The sequence below is a fragment of the Camelus bactrianus genome, chromosome 16 (assembly GCF_048773025.1).
Source record: "Camelus bactrianus isolate YW-2024 breed Bactrian camel chromosome 16, ASM4877302v1, whole genome shotgun sequence".
Classification (NCBI taxonomy): domain Eukaryota; kingdom Metazoa; phylum Chordata; class Mammalia; order Artiodactyla; family Camelidae; genus Camelus; species Camelus bactrianus.
In genome coordinates, this window is record NC_133554.1 from 47,768,639 (window position 1) to 47,790,628 (window position 21,990).

Below are 21,990 nucleotides of genomic sequence, written 5' to 3' on the forward strand. Positions count from 1 at the left end.
AGCTTTCAAGTTACTTTTGGGAAACTTTAACTCATCACTTGTAAAAGTTATTTCACTTTTGACAAAAATAAATTTGAGTTTTTTTTTTTTAAGAAACCAAATTACCCATTTCTTCTACATAAAACCTTTCATTTGTTCGAAACCCTAAAATTTAGAGTTAAAATAGGAAACTGTATGGTTAATCAACCTATAAACCTATTTTCAGAAGAGAATTTTTTTTTTTTTTTTACTACTTAGAGACATCTAATCATAGCGTAATCTAAGGGATAAAGTATATAAAGAGGTACTGTTCAACCCTGGGTATGTAAGAAGGTGAGTGGGAGTAGGTAAAGCAGGAGAAAACGGCAGAAGACAAGCACATGCTGGACAAGGACCCCTCCCGCCCTGCTTGTGGACCTGACCTCTTCTGTCACCCATGAACACAGATGAGCTCTGATAAAAACTACGTTCTTCCTAGAATCACTGTTTCAGTGGTGATTTATTAAAAGAAGAACTATTCAAACACATCGTAAGAAATTAAACTTTTATCAATACACAAATAAGTTTACTTAAAAGCAGCTCAGTTAACATTTTTAAAAAGTTCCAGAACCTCTCACCACCAATGTTCATAAACTAGAATAGGTTCATGTAACCCCTCCAATCTGACCTGGGAGCACCAATAAGTGATGGTCCAGGTACTTGCCAACACATTTCTCTTGTCGCTGAGAAACAGTCATAAACAAAACACATCTCTTGCCTGGATGAATAGGAAGAATTCACGTAAAAGAGCTTCATAAAACATCTATGAAGGAGAACTGGTAATATCAGAAGAGTTCCAGCACTTCAATTGAATATAATTCTCTATTATTCTTTTCTTGATTTAATTTCTGTAGTTCACGAAAACCTACTTCAATCTTGTTGAGCTCCGAACAAATGCTTATCTAAAGAAAAAAGTTCCAAAATAATTTTTACCATAACTTGTATATATGATGAAATCCTCTGCAATGACTTATAACTATTCCAAGAAAAATTTAATAAATTGTAATTTTGATGCTTCTTGGGTACAAACAGAATTGAGTATATATCAAATAGTTACATACCTGGGATTTCACAAACTTGTAAAGACTTAACAATAGCCTTTTTGCTTCTGGTATCATTACCACAACAGTAAAGTTAGCATCTAGCAGTAGACATATCCAATCCATAATCTGAAGATAAACAGGAAAAGGAAAGTTAAGATTTTAATTTAATTTTAGGTTAATTCATTTTACAAAGTCCATAATTCTACCAGTTATAAGAAAAGAAAATCTTAACAAAAGCCTGAATGTTTTAGTTTAGAGATAAAGGAGTCTCTCAACAATCTAAAAAGGTTCTTTTCTGCTTTTTTTTTTATACTTGTCATTTTACAAACATAATTGGATATTTTTTATAGGATTAACCAGTAAAAAGAAAGCCACAGTGATATTTAATCCAAGGGAGAGTTAGTACTTATTTGAGAAAAAAATTTTTTTGACAATTACTGGCAGTTACAAAAAAAGAACATACTCATCTCTTACTCTGAAATATACATGATGCCCCAAGAACAGAATATGGTGTAATATACATGAGCTACCAAGAGCCAAAATAAAATTATTACTATACATTTATTAAAGTATGTAGTTCTAAATTTTCACATGGTAGCAAATGTTGTTAACATGCAAATATCACTGTCACTAAAAAGCATTAAGGAAATCGATTATCCATTTGGGGAGAGGGGGGACAGCAGATCCCTATGTAACTCCTCACACCAAAATAAATTTTATATGCACCAAAGAGTTAAAATCAGAAAAAGGAAACCATTAATGTATCACGGAAAAACAGGGTGGCTATTTTTACAGCCTTAGAGTGGGAAGGGCCTTAAGCATGATATAGCCATAAGGAAGCCATAAAGGAAAAGCTCAACAGTTTTGACAATAAAACTCATTTATGGCAAAAATTACACTAAAGAGAATGATCAGAAAAAAGTATTTGTAATACATTTGACAGAAATAAACTTATTTCCTTAATATACAAAGAATAATTAGTAAGCCAAAAAGAAAAAAAACAGGAAATGCAATGGAAAAATGGACAAAAAAAAAAAAAGGAACATAAAACAGGCAAGAAGAGATGGCCGACCTCTCTCATCAAAGAAATGCAAATTAAAATAAAACACCTATTTGTTACCTATCTGGCAAAGAGTAAGATCTCAGACCTTGCTGGCAGCAGTACCTCTTGTCACAACCTTTTGGAAAGGTGTCTGGCATTTTCAAAACTAAAAATGCATGCACCCTTTATCCAATAATTTCACTAATGGGAATTTACCCAGCAGGCGTTCTCTCATAATATACAAGAATATCTGTATAAAGATGGTCACTGAAAGTCTGTTTGCAATAGCAAAAAACTATAAACAATTAAAATGTGAATCAAAAGGGGACTAGCAGACTAACAGCGTCTATAAAATCAATAGTATGCAGTGGTTAAACAGAATGAAGCAGATATATACTAACCTAGAAAATTTGTAAAACATAGTATTGAGTGAAAAAAACAAAACTCCAGAATAACATGTACATTATTATCTAATTTGCATTAGAAAGACAAGAGAACAATTAAGTGTATAGAAAGAAAATTTCGGGACATGAAAGAAACTCTTAATACTGATCACCTCTGAGAGGGACTGGGGATTATTAGGTTATTAGGAGATCATTAAGAGGATACTTACTATCCCCTCTCCCCACAAAGCTAAGGAAATTCTTGAAAAGGGTCACAATAAAGAACCAGGAATTTAAGATGAATTTAAGTTCTTTAGTACAGAATTATGGCTCGAAAAATCTATCTACCAAATTGACAGATCCACTCCAGTGGTTTGGGTATACGGTGAAGAAGGAGGGTCATAGGGACTAGGAGACAAGGAGAAACAGGTTACTGAATTCCAGATTCTGATACTATGTATATAACCTTTTTTTAAACAGATTTTTCCCAGCATCAGATCAAAGGAAAAAGACTATCTCACCTGGTTCAGGGTTGGAGGGTGTATTCCAGGAAGAGTCATGGTAACATTTTCACTACATTTCAGATAAAGGAAATACAAATACTGCAGAAATAGCTGAGTGGGAGAAAAAAGGACAATTTATCAATTTGATAGAAAAATTTTCTTCATACAAAGCTAACAATGAGACTGGAAAGAATTTTAAGAAGCTATTGAATTTCACTATCAAATAAATATGCTGGACATCTGGAGACACAAAAATGAATCAAATGCATTCCCTGCTGTGACAGAGGAGTTCACTTGGTTTGGGAGGGTTTTGTTTATCAACAGTAAGTAGAGAAGAGAGAATCCTTCTCTGGGGAATTGTTTTTAGTTTCTTCTTATTTATAATTTAGACAGATTAACGTGGCGGCCCTCAGGCTTAGCACCAGGAACATGTCAAGCTCTGCCTCCCCCAAATCACTCTAGTTTCCTAGGCACCACTGTTCACCATCATGGCTGGGAAACCTCTTATTCAGATGAAAGTACTTTATAACCTTTTGAATGCCCTAAAGGCTGGTTAGAGTTAAGCAGCAATATTTAAACTAGAAATAAAGTTCTCTACGATTTGTAAGAACTTACAGTGATATGCTGTGCTGGGATGCCTTTCAAATGAGGCAGAAGAAACGTTTCACTATATGCTGAGTGAAGAATTGCATTTCTACTCAGGAATAAAGGAAAATCTTATTTCAACAAATAAAGGCTTTTCTAACAAAATTACGAGTAATTCTCTTCCCTAACGATTTTTCTAAATTTATACAAAAGTTTAACTTTTCTAGAAGAGCTCTATCAGTGAACATTCTCCTGGTCACTAGGGATCATCTGGAAAACTTCACAATAGTGAATAACAAATGATTGGTATTTATTCAGTATACTAACTTTTAGAACTGACTGAGCTTCTACCTTAGTACAGCTTCTTAAATAAGAAATAAGGTTTAAATAAGCTGTTGGAATATAGCATTGAATGTAACCCATTTTCAAGCAGAAACTGAAAAAAATTGAAAAAAGGTAAAAAACACCTTAAATTATCTAATTACTCCTTAGTTATTGCTTGGCATTTGACTCTATCCCTGGGGGAGAGATAATATAAGGGGAACTGTTTGAAAGGATACAGTAGGGCTGCTCTCTTTGGTATAACAGGGCACAAAGCAGCCTCCTCCACTGCCGCCTGAGGCTTTGCACTTAACTGCTGAGCACAGTTCTCACAGTTATCTTCCTCCAAATTGAAGCCATTTTGAAGAATTTCAGCCTGCTCTTCCATCTTCTCACCTTGTACAGTATTGGCATAGTCAGAAACTGACTCCATATTGATATCTGTTTCTTGAAGACTGTCATCACCAATGCTATCATGATAATTGAAAACAAGGAATTAATTCTTATCACTACTTGAACTTACTGGAAAAATTTCATTTTCTAAGCCTTCAAAGTTTCAGACATCAAATAATATAATAGATTAAAAATGTAGTGAAGGAAAAGGACCATTGGCTTCTAACTTACCCCAAGAAAATTTTTAAGCAAGCGCAGGTGACTGATTCAGGAATGTCAGGGAACTGCTGTAGACAGAGCTGTAACATCTGCACATCTGTCTTTTCTAAGGCAATCTCCATTAAGCCAGGGCACAAGCTAAGGCCAAAAGCATGAATTACTTTTATATATTAAGGAAACTCTCAACTGCAAATAATTCATAAGGCTTTTTCACAGTATGAAAATCAGAACCGTAAACTACAAAACAAGGTCAAAAGAGTTATGTATGTGAAGCCTGGTGTACAGAAACTTTTACCTGTAAGAAAGCACATGCGTTTGGATAAGCTGCATCAGAGAGTTCCGGGGATAAAATGATGGTTTTGTTTTACATCTTTCCAGAAGTCCTATCACTGTGTCCCCAATAATTGTATGAAAGTCAGGTGTCCGCTTAATAGCCAAAAATTTACGTAGTTCTACTTCAATGTGTTTTTCTGATTCTTTCTGAAAGGGCAGAAGTAAAGAGTTCAGTCTGGTACATTGATAAATGTCATTCTGAACTTAAAAGTTCCTAGCGCAACATCTTAAATCACTAACAGTATTCATGCACTTCTGTGAAACTGGAGTTGATACTACAATTTACTGAACAAAGACAAACTGTAAGAAAACGAACAAACAAACAAACCTCAAGGATTTAGAAATCAAAATTTCTGTGAAGCTAAATTACAAACATATTCAATGCAAAGCTGAACGAGGTATAAGGCCACTACCATCACATTGATCTCACAAAATGCTTAGTGAGAGTCAAATAAGCTAAAGTATTGGTCACTCTGACAACCTCAGCATACTATACAAATGTAAGTTATAGCTATAAAAATGATCCTAAAAGTAAGATCGAATGAAAAGTACATGGGATTTCCTTCAACGAGTTGAGTTGAGTTTTGATATTCCTAATATATATACACATGTATTTGTGTGTGTGTGTGTGTGTGTGTGTGTGTGTGTGTGTGTGTGTGTGTGTGTGTGAGATGGGGGGATTAGATTCATTTATTCCTTCAGTGGCGGGACTGGGGATTCAACCCATGACCTTGTGAATGCTAAGCATGCACTCTACCACTGAGCTATACCCTCCTCCTTCTAATATTTTTAAATTTACCTTTATGGTTGCTAAAAGTTGTTCGGATGTTGGAACCTTTGGCTGTACACTCACTTCAATTTTTCTTCTTCTTAACTGGAATTAAGTAAATTGATTAGGATCTCAAAATAATATAAAAGATCCAATATACAGTTTGAAGAATATGAAATGTCCCAAAGATACTGGCACACTTTTGCTCTAATCACAAACTTTTTTAGGGTTTAATTTTCTTACAGTGAAAAGTGAGTTTATTTTAACTTTTAATGTAAATATCTTCAAGATTTTTAAGGTTTTCATTTTTGAATAAACAAAATAAAATCTCTATACAAGAAAGTATTATTATTAACAGCAAACTGGTCCATTTTTACACCTGGGTCTTACACACACAACCATAAAAATTAACTACTAGATGACATGTGTCATTTTCAGACAAGGGCTGTTGGGTTACTGAGTTCAAGCTTCAAACTGCCCCATCATTAAGAGCAAGTTGTAGGAGTTGTACAGATATGAATTATTAAAGTAATTCAGCTTTTCATGTTTTTTGACATTTGCACTAACACTTGTATTTCGACTACGAAACTTACAATTCTCTTTGATTGCTCTGAGTTCTGGGATCCTAGACCAGATTCCTGCGATGCTTCCCAGTTTACAAAATGAGGTATGGCATGAGTGCCTAAGAAAACACAAAACACACAATTTCTGGAATTTTTTGACCTACTGGTATGGATCCAACCAACCAAAGAACTATAAAAAACAACCATCTGTGCACAGTTCAAGAGAGGCTTTAAAGTCCACTTCATTCTACCAATAACCTTAGATCAGTAAAGCATAGTAACTTAAAAGGCTACGTGCCCAGCAACAGTAAGCTAACAGATGAGGCCACTGGTTAAACTAGGGAGGGAAAAAGCATTACTGATTTTGTCTGGAGGACCTTCCCATTGCCCCTAAAGTCAGAAGAACACTGGTGTTCAAATCAGTGTAACGCTTTAGCCTGCAGCAGTAACTGCAATATGGACTGTTCCCGGGGTAGCTTCCTGGATCAATAAAATCTGAATGAACAATGCCAACTTTCAACATTAAGAACAGGCTATATTATGGAGGTTCCTTAAAAAACCAAAAATAAATTTACCATATGACCCAGCAATCCTACTCCTGGTCACATATCCAGAGAAAAATGTAATTCAAAAAGACACATGCACCCCAATATTCACAGCAGCACTATTTACAATAGACAAGACATGGAAATAACCCAAATATCCACTGACAGCTGACTGGATAAAGATGTGGTATATATGTACAATGGAATACTACTCAGCCATAAAAGAAAAAAAATGCCATTTGCAGAAACACGGATGGACCTGGAGATTGTCATTCTAAGTGAAGTAAGCCAGAAAGAGAAAGAAAAATATATGATATTGCTTATACGTGAAATCTAAAAAAAAAAGGACACAAATGAATTTACCTACAAAACAGAAAGTTTCACAAAGAGAACAAACTTATGGTTACTGTGGGCAAAGGGGGTGGGAAGGGTGCAAATTTAAAATCTGCACCTCTTGGGGAGTGATGGAAATGTTAAGGTATCTTGATAGTGGTGGTGGCTTCATAGGTGTATATATCAAAATTCATTCAAATTATACATCTAAAATATGTGTAGTTTACTGTACAGGAATCATACCACAATAAAAGTGTTAAAAAAAAGGCTATGCAAACTGATAGCTGTGAAAATCTACATATCAAACTAGAAGTTTATAAAATGGTTTTTAGTAATAAAACAAACATTTAAGTTCCTACCTGGATCTTGACTATGTTTGAGTTTTCCAAGAGCACCTGCTAATGATGACACTTCACACTTGTATGGAATTACAGTTAGAAATTTTCCATGTAGCATAAACAGATTTTCCCCATAATACCAGAGCTACAAAAAAAGTTATCAAAAATGTAAGCAATCCTTTTTTTCTTCCAAGATCTGATTCAACAAAGCCATGTAATTTATAACAATAGCCTGTGGTGTGAGCAATCTTAGTGTAACAGAAAAGGATAAGGCAAAGTTAAGCAACGTCCCAGAATAATACCATATGTTCAATTTATTTATTGGGGTAGGTTTACACTGCTTCTATTTTTGCCCATGTCTGAATGAAGCATAATTTAAAGAATACTTTCTTTTGACTCATAAAAATTTCTTAATTTCTTTTTGCTTTGTGTGGGGTAATTAGGCTTATTTATTTATTTTTAGAGGAGGTACTGGGGATTGAACCCAGGACCTCAGGCATGCTATGCATGCACTCCACTGCTTGAGCTACACCTTCCCCCTAACTCATAAAAGTTTGATCAATACATATATTTAAAATAAATGAGGGGGGTGGGAATAGCTCAGTGGTAGAGTGCATGCTTAGCATGTACTACATGAGGTCCTGGGGTCAGCCCCCAGTACTTCCATTAAAAACAATAATGAAAGAAAACAAATTGCTTAAAATAAATAATGCCACTATTACACATCTATTAACATGATAATCACAAAGGCTGCTGTAATTTAGGCAAAGTGTTATGATGTACTAAATGAAAAAAAGCAGAATTTAACATGATAGAATCTATCTCATGATTCTAATTATAAAATTGTAAAAATAAGATATATGAACAAAAACTCAAAGGAATATGGAAATGAAAAGTAAACTCTATCAGAGTAGTGAAATTGTGAAACATTAATTTTGTTAAAATTATTTAAATGTAAGTTAGAATTCCATGCCGATAAATCTAGTCTCATCCTCTAATTATAATGATCAATAACATCCTATATCTTGATTTACATTTTATTTTTATATGAACATTTAGTCACTAAACAACTAGTATTTACTCAGTACCTCTGGTAGGTACTGAATATACATGGAAAACAAAAAGGCCAGGCAGGACCCTTGCCTCAGAACATTTATAGTCTGTCAGCTTAAATCTTAATTGTTTATTTATGTAATTCCGTGATAATGTTTAACATATAACCTAAAAGACTAATTTATTAGGAAAAGTAATAGCCCTAGGGTATAGCTGAAAATACAAAAGTAAAAAGATCAAACCAAAGAGAGGCGAAAAACAAAAGTTTTTGTTAACTAGTTAATTGTTCTCCTTTGATCTAAAATTAGCTTATAATTTAGTCTTTTGAAAGTGACAAATACAAGGAAACTATTAAAATAATGACCAAATTAAATTTTGCAGGTAGAAAATAAAGTATTTCTTAATTTAATTTAATCCAAAACTGCCAAAAGATTTAGATACAAAGAAGTCTCTTTCTATACAGTATATTAGTGCAAAACTGTTACATTGAAAGAAAAAAACATCCAAGTGCAAAAACTTACTTGACCGCTGGTCCCTTGTGGTAATTCTTTTGAAGTCTGTAGCGTCTGAAATTTTATATTCCATATGGAGAGGCATTCTGTAAAATACGACATACAAATTCAGAAGTCATCCAAGTTTAAATATATGATGCTTGGGGTTGGCGGGAGGGAGAGAGGAAAGTCATGGTTAAATATATGTCTTTCTTTATTAAGTATAAAAATGAATAATGAAGACAGTAATTCAAAGATACAAGATTTCATGACAAGAAATAGAAGTGTGAGGGCAGGCAGCCTGCTGGAATCAGTGTATCTTCCCCTCAGTTTTGCTGTGAATCTTAAATTGCTCTAAAAAAAAAGTCTTTTAAAAAAATTAACTATTTTTTATTGAAGCATAATTGCTGTACAATATTAGTTACAGGTGTACAATATAGTGATTCACAATTTTTAAAGGTTATATTCCATTTACAGTTATTATAAAATATTGGCTATATTCCCCAAGTTGTACAATATATCCTTGTAACTTATTTTATACCTAATAATTTATACGTTACTCCTTCACCCCTATATTGCCCCTCCTCCCTTTCCCCTCCACACTGGTAACCACTAGTTTGTTTTGTAGATCTGTAGGTCTGCTTTTTTTATGTTCACTAGGTTTGTTGTAGTTTTTAGATTTCACACATAAGTGATATCATACAGTATTTTTCTTTCTCTGACTTATTTCACTTAACATAATGCTCTCCAAGATCATCCATGTTGCTGCAAATGCAAAAATTCTGTTCTTTTTAATGGCTGAGTAGTATTCCACTGTGTGTGTACACGCACACACTATATATATACACATACACACCACATCTTTATCCATTCATCTGCTGGAAACTTAGGTTGCTTCCATATCCTGGCAATTATAAATAATGCTGCTATAAACATTGGGGTGCATGTATCTTTTTGAATCAGTGCTTTTTTGTGTGTTTTTTCTTTCTTTTTTTCTGATATATACCCAGAACTGCTGGGTCATTGAGTAGTTCTATTTTTAGCTTTTTGAGAAACCTCCATACTGTTTTCCACAGTGGCTGCATCAACTTACATTCCCACCAATAGGGTTCCTTTTCTCCACATCCTCACCAGCATTTGTTATTTGTGTCCTTTTTGATGATAGTCATTCTTACAGATGTGAGGTGGTATCTCATTGTGGTTGAGATTTACATTTTCCTGATAAGTAGTGATGCTGAGCATCTTTCCATGTTCCTGTTGGCTGTCTGCATTTCCCCTTTGGAAAAATATCTATTCAGTTCTTCCACCCATTTTTAAATTGGGTTTTTCTTTTTTTTGGATGTTGAACTGTACAAGCTGTTTATGTATGTTGGCTATTAATTCTTTATCGGTAGTATCTTTTGCAAGTATTTCCTCCCATTCAGTAGGTTGTCGTTTCATTTTGTTGATGGTTTCCTTTGCCGTGCAAACACTTTTAAATTTAATTAGGTACCATTAGTTTATTTTTACTTTTATTTCCTTTGCGTTAGGAGATGAATCCAAAAAAATATTGCTGCGATTTATGTCAGAGTGTGTCCATGTTTTCCTTTTAAAAAATAAAGTTTTAATAAAGATGCTGATGTGGAAAGATCTCTGTATCTCAGGTAGGTGGATAAATAAGGTGCGCAAGAGTGTGTATGATATGGTACCATTTGTGTAAAAAGAGGAGAAAAAAATAAATAGAAGTATTTGCTTGTGCGCATATTAAAAAAACTCTGAAAAGATACATGAGAAACTCTATGGTGGGTAGTGGGTTTTTTGGGGGATAGAGAGCAGGAACCAGAAAGAGGGAAGATTGGGGATTGAGAGAGGAGAAACACAGCTGGTAAAGTGGTTAAAAGCTAGGACTTGAGAATGGTAGTTCACGTGGCCTAAGACTCCACCTGCTTCGTTTGATCCAACTCCACTACTTAGTTACCTAAGCTCAGATTCTGATGCATAAAATAGGGGTCATAATATCTGAACTTTCTCTCATAGGGTTGTTAGAGGATTAAATGATACAAATAATGAGACAATATAAGTAAAATCCCTGGCACAGGGTAGTTATGCTATTAGTGGTAGCTCCTAGCTTAAAGAGTAGGAGAAACCTAAGAACAAAGAACACAGGTAAGGATGGCCATATCCAGCCCGGCCTGAACAAAGCAGAGAGTTCTTGCTTCAAAATCGGGAGAAGAGATTAGAAAAGGTGGACAGGGTCTAGACTGTGGAGAGACCTGAATGCTAAACCAGAGATTTGGAGTTTCATAGTGTAGGTGGGGAGACACCAACCTTGCACTGGCCAGGAGCAACTGTGTCCTTCATGAAAGACTACAATTCCGTGTGTTTGGAGGGGTATCTGAGGGTGAGGATGATAAGAATCCTGCTCTGAAGTCACAGTGATGAAAGGAATACTAACAGTCCTAGAATTTCAACCCGTCCAAGTCTAATGGATTTATATTCTGCTGAAATGTTATCAAGCTATGAATTCAACCCTCTATTGCAAGGCTTACCAATGTTTCCAGTGCCTGAGGGCTGGCACAGATATTTGTAGTTTTTATTTCTTTAAGATATTGGTGATAAGCAAAGCAGTGAGTGATACAGGAGATGTTTCAGGAAACTGATCAAGGCAAGATGAAGTCAAAGACCTATTCAAGAATTAGGAGCTAGAAAAAAATTTGAGTACAGTGATAAAAAAGAATGGATTAGGGTGGTAATAGACAAACGAAAAAGCAAGAGAAGGCTAAAGGTACACTCTGAAGGAAAAAAAATCCAAAGGACTCCTTAACTGACTAGATTTCAGTTACCTTTAGAGGTTGGGAGTGGTGGTCCCAGGACCGCTAAGTGATCTTGATCCAGGACCATGAGTCCAACACCACTTCGAGCATTACCAGACACTGCCGACTTGAGCAACAATGATCGAACTACCCTCTGATTTTTTTCTGGGTCACTCGGATGTATTGGTATCAAGGTTTCATATACACATCCATCAGAGCCTGTTGCAAACAAGTATTTGTTGTTTATTATTGGATAAAGAGCAGTTCTATATCTGTTACAGTTAAAACATCCTAAGCTGTTTATAAGATTTTACCAATTTGATACATGATCCAACCAGAAAAATAAACAAATGTAACAATCACATCACTCTATGCTTTCCCATAAAGAATATACTACAAACCTAAAGTTGAGGGAGGAGAAATAGTAATAAAAATCTCAGTAAGAAATATTGTAACAGTCATGAAATAAAAATTATAAATGCCTATAACAACTAAAATAGGAGAGGACTGCCAAGAATACAATCTAGTCACTAAAATTTAGCTCTGTCTCTCATTAGAAGTTAATTAGCATTCTGGTCTAAACATTACACTTCTTGTTACTCCCCTCTGAAAACCCTATAAAATTGCTGGGTTTTGCAGGCCAACTGAATTTTTGGCAACTTCATGTAGTTTTAGCTATGTTACATGAAGATTCTATGGCCCTTTGGTTCAGACTCCCTTACTTCAATGTTCAATAAGCTAAAACATAACTCATAAATGCCTGTTTTACAATTAATAAGTCCTAGAGCTTAAACTTTAAGAAAACCAGTCCCTCTTAAGCAAAGGTATTAAGCAGACTCCAATAACCCTCTAAACATAAATGACAGGAGCCTTTTTAGCTGCCACTGCAAACATCTGCACATTGAAAAATTTCAGAAGATTTTAAATTGTGGTAACATGGAAATGTTTCCTAAATATTGCTCTTGCTTCTTCCTCACATAACCTTCTCAAAAGAACTTCAAAAGAAGTCATAAAGGGTAGGGTAGAAGGAACACCACAAAGGCATTTTCTCCCTAGATGCATATGACTGGCTTAAGCTTTAGAGCATTACATAGAGGTAAACTCCAAGGCATTTGAAAAAAATCTGTAAAATGCCAACTAGCCTGAGCCCAGGCTGCTGTTAGTCCCCTTTCACCCACCTGTCTCCGTCACTGTTCAAAGAAAGGCACACTCTATTCTAAGGCTGGAAGAGACGAATGGAGGGCCATTCAGTACCAACCTTAGGTATCTTGTGGGTCACTAATTATGATATCAAAAAAAAATTGGACTTATCATGGTAAAGATAAAGGTGATTTTCCCCTTTTTATTGGTATTATACTACTACTTGTTGCTTATGATAAATCTTAAGACATAAAAGTTACTGCAGAGAACTACTGACCTAACACATGACTAGACAAGGCAAGATGCAAAAAGGCATAAATACTTGTCAGAAAGCACAGAAAGGGAAATACTACAAGAGAAAACTGCAAAAATTGAAGACTAAGTTAAAGAAAACACTATCTTGTAACACCTCTTTATTTATACACTCTGAAAGTTTAAGGAAAAATACTTACTTAATGACATCAAAGAGATAAATTTCCGATCCACAGAGGTACTAAAACTCTGTATAACAGAGTTTTCTTCTTGTCCAAGTACAAGTGTGTATTTGCTTAGGATACGTGAGTTAAACTTTTGTACATAAGCAAAGTAATTTCCATGCTGCAAAAAAGAAGGTTTTAAAAAAAATATTCCCATTTCCACCAACTATATTTAAATGTTAAAACTAGTTGCCCAGCCTTCTGAGATGGCCTGCACTCTACGTAGTGTGTATCTCTGAATAAATCTACCTTGGCTCAAAATGAAACAAAACAAAAACAAAAAAACAAAACCAGCTGCCCTATTGCAATCACTTCAAAGAGTACTTAAAAACCTCTAGTCCAATTAAATTAAAAATGTTGTAACGAATTTCTATACACCCCAACGTTCACAGCAGCACTATTTACAATAGCCAAGACATGGGAACAACCCAAATGCTTGATAGATGACTGAATAAAGAAGATGTGGGTATAGCTGAAGCAGTAGAGTGCATGCTTAGCATGCATGAGGTCCTGGGTTCAATCCCCAGTACCTCCTCTAAAAATAAATAAAACAAATAGACCTAATTACCTCCTCCCACCAAAAAAAATTAAAAAAGAAAATACTTAAAAAAAATGTGGTGTGTGTGTGTATATATGTATATGTGTGTGTATATATATATATATATATATATATATATATATATACATACATGGAATACGACTCAACCATAAAAAATAATGCCATTTGTTGCAACGTGGATGGAACTGGAGATTGTCATTCTAAGTGAAGTAAGTCAGAAAGAAAAGGAAAAATACCATATGATATCACTTATATGTGGAATCTAAAAAAAAGGACACAAATGAACTTATCTACAAAACAGAAACAGATTCACACATAAAGAGAACAAACTTATAGTTACTAGGGGATAAAGAGGGTGGGAAGGGATAAATTGGAAATTCAAAATTTGCACTTCTTGGGGAGTGATGGAAATGTTAGCTATCTTGATGGTGGTGGTTTCACTGGTGTATAAATCTATCAAAATTCATCAAATTGTACATCTTAAATATGTGTAGTTTACTGTATAGGAATCACACTACAATAAAGGTGTTAAAATTTTCTTCTATAATTCAGGCATAGAAATAATTATAACTAATAGGCTTTTTAGTATTTTTAAAATATATAAAATAAAAGGCTTCTGAAAGAAGTACCGAAGTCCAAGCTTAGTTTTAAAAATAATATAGGTGACTTTGAAATGTCACAAAATGGGCCAGGAATTAAAGATTCACTTACTTTTTCAGTAATAAAAATTAGCACAGGATGCCTAAATACCATGAAAAACTTTGTCCACCTAAAAAAAGAAAAAGAAAAATGATAAAATGCCAAATTACCAGTTGAGAGAAAAACATACCATCAATCTAAATTTAAGAGATTATCTTTTATTAAATGTTTTTTAGAGCCAGAGAGATATCACAGAGCACTTAATTCAGTGTTTCAAAATATATACCGTGGGGAACTAGTAGGCATTTCTCTGTCAAATGAGTCTCTGGATTAAATGCAAGTTGCTGAGCTTCCCAGAGCTTACAACAATAATGTGAACTGAAAAGTATCAAGGATGTGTGAGAAAGACACGGTGTTTCCCAAACTTACTTGAAACCCCTCGCTCCTTTTTTCAAGAGTCATTTTGGGACCAGTGTTTTAGGAAAATATGAGCATCTCATCTGCCTTCTTCAAGTGAGAGGGGAAACTGAGGCACAGGGAAGGTAAATGGTCTGTAACCAAGGCTGCACAATCGTTTTTTGGCAAAGTGGGGATTAGAACTCAGATCTCTACCTGTATCTTTTTTCCTAAAGACTTCCTCCAAATACAGCTGCTCACACTTCAGAGGCATTCATCAAGTCTAAGATACAACTGCTTATCGTCCACACTGTTTACTGACTACATACAAGTCTCGCTTGGACTTTTAGAAATTTAGTTTGCATCAGATGGGCCTGGAGAGGCAGCAGTTAACCAAATAGGAAATGTGATGAAAGAATGGGGATTAGAGAGATGCGAAACCATGAGATTTCCTTCTATCATTTGGATGAGTTGTTCTCCCAGTTTTATGCCAGAATCTGGGAAAGCAGGTCTCGAAGCACTATCCTGATTCTGCTAACAACAAGCTGCACATTTCTTCAGGGGAAAGGGTTCTGACCCTGGCAGTCGGGGTAATATGACAGAAGCAAAGATGCCAATCTCGTGGGATTACTCACTTCATCTTCAAATAACTGACTATCCAGTTCTGTCATTAGGACAGGAGACATCTGGCCCTATTTCTCTCAGTCACTTATCACCCTAGAGGCTTTTGGGGGATGTGATTTTGGCTTATGTCTTACAGACGGCTTTAATTATGTTACTTTTACTACGTTTATAATTAAAATATTTTTGAACAAGGTAAAGATTATAAAAAAAAAAACATCAAGAGCATTTTCATTTTAGTAAAAACTCACTTGTAAGTATTGGAACTTACTTAATCACTTCTTCATCAGAGATAACAGTTTCAATTTTCTGCTGGGGCTCTTCAAGCAAGGCCTCTAAACTACGCACGGCGCCTTCCTTGAATAGCACCAAGGGTTCTGTCCCTTGTATTGAATGTATCCTATACACCTCAGCCGACAACTAGAAGAACATAAAAATATTTTAATTTTTATTCTAAAGCAATTGCCACCTAATAGAATAAGGACATTGATAGAAGGCTTATCTTTAAGGACTGATTTGTTTTCATTTTGATTCAATTTTGCTTTGTAACTATGTATGGTTGCAAAGTCAAATCTACAACATAAAATACATTCAGGAGTTTAACTTTTGCTCCTATTCTATCTTCTCCCCTGCTATCCCCAAGAAGTAATCACTTTTATTCATTTTTTGGTTTATTCTTCCCTTGTAAATACTGGAGGTTAGGCTATCTAACCTGGGTCTCTCAAAACTGGAGGTGGGGGGAAGGAACAAAGTCACAAATGCAGAGTTATAAGTGGTTCCGGTGTTAAAGACAGAGTGTGTGTGTGTGTTTCTAAACCATACCCTGCAAGCCCAAGAAAAGAAGTTAACACCATATGTGGGATTAAAAAAAACCCTGTCATGTAAATTCAGGACCGTGTCACTGCAGGGTAAACAAAAAGACAAGTCAGGAGACAGCACAGTCAGCTGGCTAGAAATTTCAAGGGTCCAGGTGACAGCTGCCATTATATTTGAATCAGTTTATTGTGAATCACTTCGAAAATGCGCCAATTATATTTAGAGTTAGACATTTAGAACCAGAAGGAAACTTTGAGATTAATCTTTCAGATCCTCATTTGATAAGAGGAAGTTAATTAACATACTTTAGGTCATTAGTAGAAAACACAGTTAGTCACGGTTCTTTTTTACTGCATTACGTGCTACTCAAATGTATAACGCACAATCCTTGCAGGGTCTACTCTACCTATTTTAAGGAAGGGAACAATGAAGTTCATTTGTTCTCACAAGGGACACACCACAAACATTTAAACTCATGGAAATAGCTATAAATTTATCATTCGTGATTTAAATCATCAACCTCATATAACATTACCTAACATTTTCTAATGTATTACTTCATAAATTGAGACATTTTACCAAGATACACTGTACAATAACTAGAATGAAAAATTGATTATAACCTTTATATCACGTTCATAGATGCTTTAAGATAAATAACTGTTATATTACATTATTCCATCTCACCAATAAACTAAATAAATATGTCAGAAAATCCAAGACTTACCGTGGCTTTAAATACTTTATCCAGGTTTACGTCTTCATTATTCCATATTCTCAAGACCTTAAATCAAAAATATACAAGTTAAAAAAAAGTCCAATTTCCATACAACATGGATAGTTAATAAGTCAACATTTGATTTGTTCTGTATATATTATATAAAAGTTAAAAAACTCACCTTATTATCATGTACAACAATAAACTCTCCAGTTTGAAAGTTGCACACAGCTGGACATGTTATAATTTGACCTTGTTTCACTGACCAGCTCCCCAAAGGTTTCTGATCAGAAACCTAATGAAATTAACATACAATATTCAAAATGTTAGTTTCAGACATTAAAGCAATTAAATTTACATTTGAGACAAAAGCAGTCATTAAAATGATAGCATTTAACAAATTTTCTGAATTAAAAAAAAACCTAGTCACAAAAATACAAATACTGTGTGATTCCGCTTAAGACAGAAAGTAGAATGGTGGCTGTCTGGGGCTGGGGGAATTGGGAGTTACTGTTTAATGGATACAGTTTCAGTGTTGCCAGACAAAGAGTTCTGGATATAGACGGTGGTGATGACCGTACAATAATGTAAACGTATACACTTAATACCCTGACTGTATACTTAAAATGGTTAAGATAGTAAATTTTGTTATATTTTACCACAATTAAAAAAAAAACTTAAAAATTAAATGAAAATATAAGTTCCTAAAATGAAAAAAAAGTAAATTAATAACTACACTTTGATAATAAACAATATTAGTTCATTTAAAAAATTGATTCCATTGTGCCCTTGAACAGGGGCATGAGAAATTAGGTAAGGATAGCTGGGATCATGCCAATTCTAATCAGCTACTCAATTCCTATGCAGAAAACGTAAAAAGCCCACTTGACAGCCAGGTAAAAACCAACGGTGTCATCCGACACATCAAAACAAGCAAACAGTACAGGGAACTGTTGGCAACCTGTTCCCCAAACTTCAAAGTAGATAGCTAGCTTTTTCTTCTTCCTTTTTTCTTTATTTAAGTATAGTTGCTATATACTATGTAAGTTACAAGGTATACTATAATGATTCTCAATTTTTATTATAAAATATTGGCTACATTCCCCGTGTTGCACAATATATTCCTGTAGCCTATTTTATACTTACTAGTTTACACCTCTTACTCCCCTACCCCTATATTGCCCCTACCCCCTTCTCTCTCCTCACTGGTAACCACTGTCTCTAGAGCTGTGAATCTGCATCTTTTTTGTTATATCCACTAGGTTGTTGCTGTTAGTTTTTAGCTTCCACATACAAATGATATAATACAGTATTTATCTTTGTCTGATTTACTTCACTTAGCATAATGCCCTCCAAGTCCATCTGTGTTGCTGCAAATGACAAAATTTTGTTCTTTTTACGGCTGAGTAGTCCACTCTACATACTCACCACATCTTCTTTATCAATTCATCTGTTGATGGACACTTAGGTTGTTTCCATATCTTGGAAACTGTTAATAATACTGCTATGAACACTGTGGTGCAAGTATCTTTCTGAATTAGTGTTTTTGGGGTTTTTTTGGATATATACCCAGGAGTGGAATTGCTGGATCATATGGTAGTCTTATTTTCAGTTTTTAAAGAAATCTCCATACTGTCTTCCACAGTGGCTGCACCAATTTACATTCCCACCAACAGTGTACGAGGGATCCCTTTTCTCCATATCCTCAACAATTGTTAAAATTTGTGTTCTTTTTGATAGCCATTCTGACAGGTGTGAGGTGGTATCTCATTGTGGTCTTGGTTTGCATTTCCCTGGTGATTAGAAATGTTAAGATAGCAAGCTTCTCAAAGACACAGAAATCTATGTTCAGCAGCTCACATAAAAATATTCACTTTCTATGCGATCACTAAAAGAGTTTAGAAGGTGTGCCCAGTAAGTTGTTAGGCTGAAAAGGGGGCGGGGCGTGCAGATTTCACGGGGCTCAACTCTACCATTCACAGGGTAACTACAGCTGGCAACAGACAGGTCACTCAGAATCAAAATTCCGACCAAGCTGCCAAGAAAGCGAAAAACCAAAACAAAATTTACCCACAAAACTTTTTTTCTCTAATGAGTGGGTATGAAGTGTATGGACACAACGCTAAATCACTATTCCCACTATCAGTGACATCTCCCACCCAACCACTCTCCGTTCACCGTTTCTGGGGGCAGCTGGGGTGACAGAGACCCCAGGAGGGGATCTTAGCGAGGCTATCTCCGGGAGACACAAAGCGAAAGAACAGGTTGCCTTTCCTTTCTGAGTCTAGCCCACGTGCACTTAAACGCTCTGCCGCCTGCAACTCGAAACTATGCCTCTCCTTCCGGAAAAACAACCCAGTCAGACGCTAGACCTCATTCAGCGTCCGGAAGAGGCCACGCCGGCTCTCCGTTAAGCCCGCTGGATGATGTCCAGCCGAAGCTGTGAGAAACCCGAGGTTCTGGCCCCGCGCTCCGAAAGGGGGGAGACGGCAGTGGGGGCACTCCGAGCCTGTGACTCTCACCTTATAGAGGATGACGGTTCTGCCGCTGTCCGTCACTAGAAACTGGTCTGTTTTGTCGCTCGGCTCCACTCCTAGAGGTCCGTCAGGCCCAGAACCCAAGGGTACCGCTGTCAACGTGAATTCCTCCTCGAGAGCTGCCATTTTGGCCCAACTTACCCGACGGCCGCGCAAACTTCCCGTCAGGCTTCGCGCTTTCTCTCGCGAGAACTAGGAGACCGACTATCAGGCACTCGCCAAGTGAGATACCTGCTCCCGGGGCCTGCGACCCCTGGCGGGTAGAGATGGAGCTGCGGATATCGTCGGGTGGGCGGGGCCTGAAGCTTGCGTCTAGACTCCGCCTCCCAGGCCGCGCCGCCGAGTCCCGGATGAACGCGCAGGGGAAGTCATACCTGTTAGGTGCTGAATGTGCTGCGTCTCGTTCACCTGCGGACTTGAGCTGCTGAGGGATGGGCGTGGCAAGTGGCCGAATTTAAATGAGCCAGATTTTTTTTTTTAACTTGAAGCGAACTCTCTACAGGTATTCCTACCACGACCTCATAGAACAATGTCCCAAAGGAAAAATATTTATCTCTTAAGATAAATTCTTAATAACTTGCTGTAGCTAACTGAAATGCTTTAGCCCCCCTACTTAGCAGAACCCGGCACAGAGGCCTAGTGTCTGGCCTTTTGCACCTCCCAAGTTGTGTCTCCCTGGTTTTCTGAGCACCCGCGGGGAGCTCTTTCAGCAGCTTACAGGAAATTCAGACTTGTTTGTTGAAGAAGGTGAAGTCCAAAATCCCCCAGGGCAATTTTTGGCAAGACCGTTTCCAGGAGAGATTTTTAAGGTAAACGTGACTGATTCAGTCAAGATAAATCGTGCGTGTTCTTAGGGAGAAACCATCTAAATAGGCCATTAGTCACAAACATGTACCATGTGCTATGTCACACGGCAAAATGCCGCCACATCGGTTTAGATTAAGCATCCACACGGCCGCAGCATTACAACACAGGAGAAAGGAGGTTATGCAGCTACTACGGAAAGAATCAAATACCTACCGTGAATTCTTAATAAGGCTAACAGGTCTTTTCATTTTCAACGTGACTCAGGAATTTGAGTTTGTGACCCCTTTGTTATTTGGAAAAGAAATACTGTGAGATTCAGCCTAGACATCATGGCCTCTGTGAAGCATTTCTTTTCCTCCCAGCACAATCAGCCTCTCAACTGAATAAGTATTTAGCACTTATTACCCATATTTGGGATGTCAGCCTAGATACCTCCTCCTCCAGGCAGGCTTCTCTGACTCTCTGAGGCTGGATTAAATATCTGATTCAGGGCATTGGTGTTATTGGAACATCCAGTACTGGGATGGCCTAGTTACTCATGTATTTCCTCCATTATGTTTGGTTCTTTGAAGGGACTCTGGACTTATCACTAGTACCTGGCATAGTGCCCGTTCCATAAATATTTATGAGGCTAATGAATAAACAGTGAAAGCTTACTCATAATATTGAATTTGTGCTTTCTCTCTTCTTCAGCTTGAAGACTTTAAAACAGGGATTCTCAACCTTTGTGATTTCAGGATTCCTTTACAGTCTTAAAAATTATTGAGGACTGCAAAATGCTTTTTTTTGCTTTATAGAAATTAAAAGTGAGGAATTGAGAAGTATGTATTTATTTTCAAACAATGAACCCATTACATTTTAAATAACATTTTTATGAAAAATAATTTGGAAACCAATTTAGTGAGAAGAGTGGCATCATTTTACATTTTTGCAAATCTCTTCAATGTCCGACTTAATAAAAGACAACCGATTCTCACATCGGCTTCTGCATTCAACCCATTGTGGTATCACATGTCATACCACACCGGAGCTCCGTCGTGCACCATAATAGGAAAATCACATCTGAGTAGTTTGTCTTCATGGACTCTCTGAAAGGGTCTCAAGACCCCCAAGAGTGTGAGAACTGCTGTACTAGACAGTGCAGGTGGAGAGCAAGTACAGGGTTAAAGGTTGCCTGCCTGGGAAGAGGGAGATCAAAGTTCTTGGTGTCAGAAAAGAGAGATGGAGCAAACTTCCCTGAGTTCCGGAGTCTGGATTAGGTGTCAAGACTCTAAGGAAGTCAAAGTAGGAAGAAAACATGGGAGGGCTTTCAGCTCAGAAGTGAAAACTAAGCCTTGCCCTCCTGATGCCCAAGGAGACCTTAGGACCAGGAAAAGAGCTGCTGGGCTAGGAATGCTACCAAACTTCTTGCAGATGCTGAGAATTGAAACAACTTCTGACTCTTATTTTTAGCCCTAGAAAAGGTTATGGGACTGGAGATAGATTTTTAAATTTTCTTTTTCTTCTTTTTCTCTGTTTGGATAGGTGTTGTGGGCAGACTTGTGTCCATCCTCCCAC

General features: G+C 36.4%; 1 protein-coding gene across 1 annotated transcript; it reads right to left on the reverse strand.

Annotated features, from left to right (window-relative positions):
- Window positions 1–459: 459 nt before the first annotated feature.
- On the reverse strand, window positions 460–19,796 carry NOL11 (nucleolar protein 11). Its single transcript, XM_010948653.3, has 18 exons — window positions 19,612–19,796; window positions 17,271–17,384; window positions 17,099–17,155; window positions 15,827–15,975; window positions 14,611–14,668; window positions 13,317–13,461; window positions 11,755–11,943; window positions 8,963–9,039; window positions 7,410–7,533; window positions 6,203–6,291; window positions 5,640–5,714; window positions 4,803–4,987; window positions 4,520–4,645; window positions 4,135–4,365; window positions 3,605–3,683; window positions 3,008–3,100; window positions 1,080–1,187; window positions 460–920 (listed from the first exon to the last, which is right to left on the reverse strand). The coding sequence occupies exons 1-18, from the start codon at window positions 19,750–19,752 to the stop codon at window positions 804–806; spliced, it is 2,157 nt and encodes a 718-aa protein (XP_010946955.2). The 5' UTR covers window positions 19,753–19,796; the 3' UTR covers window positions 460–803.
- Window positions 19,797–21,990: the final 2,194 nt, after the last annotated feature.

Coding starts and splice junctions, on each gene's coding strand:
- NOL11 (XM_010948653.3), bottom strand. CDS start 19,752: ATGGCAGCTCTCGAGGAGGAATTCACGTTGACAGCGGTACCCTTGGGT. Junction 9,040..11,754: donor ACCACTCCCAACCTCTAAAG/GTAACTGAAATC, acceptor CGTATTTTACAG/AATGCCTCTCCATATGGAAT. Junction 5,715..6,202: donor CAGAGCAATCAAAGAGAATT/GTAAGTTTCGTA, acceptor ACTTAATTCCAG/TTAAGAAGAAGAAAAATTGA.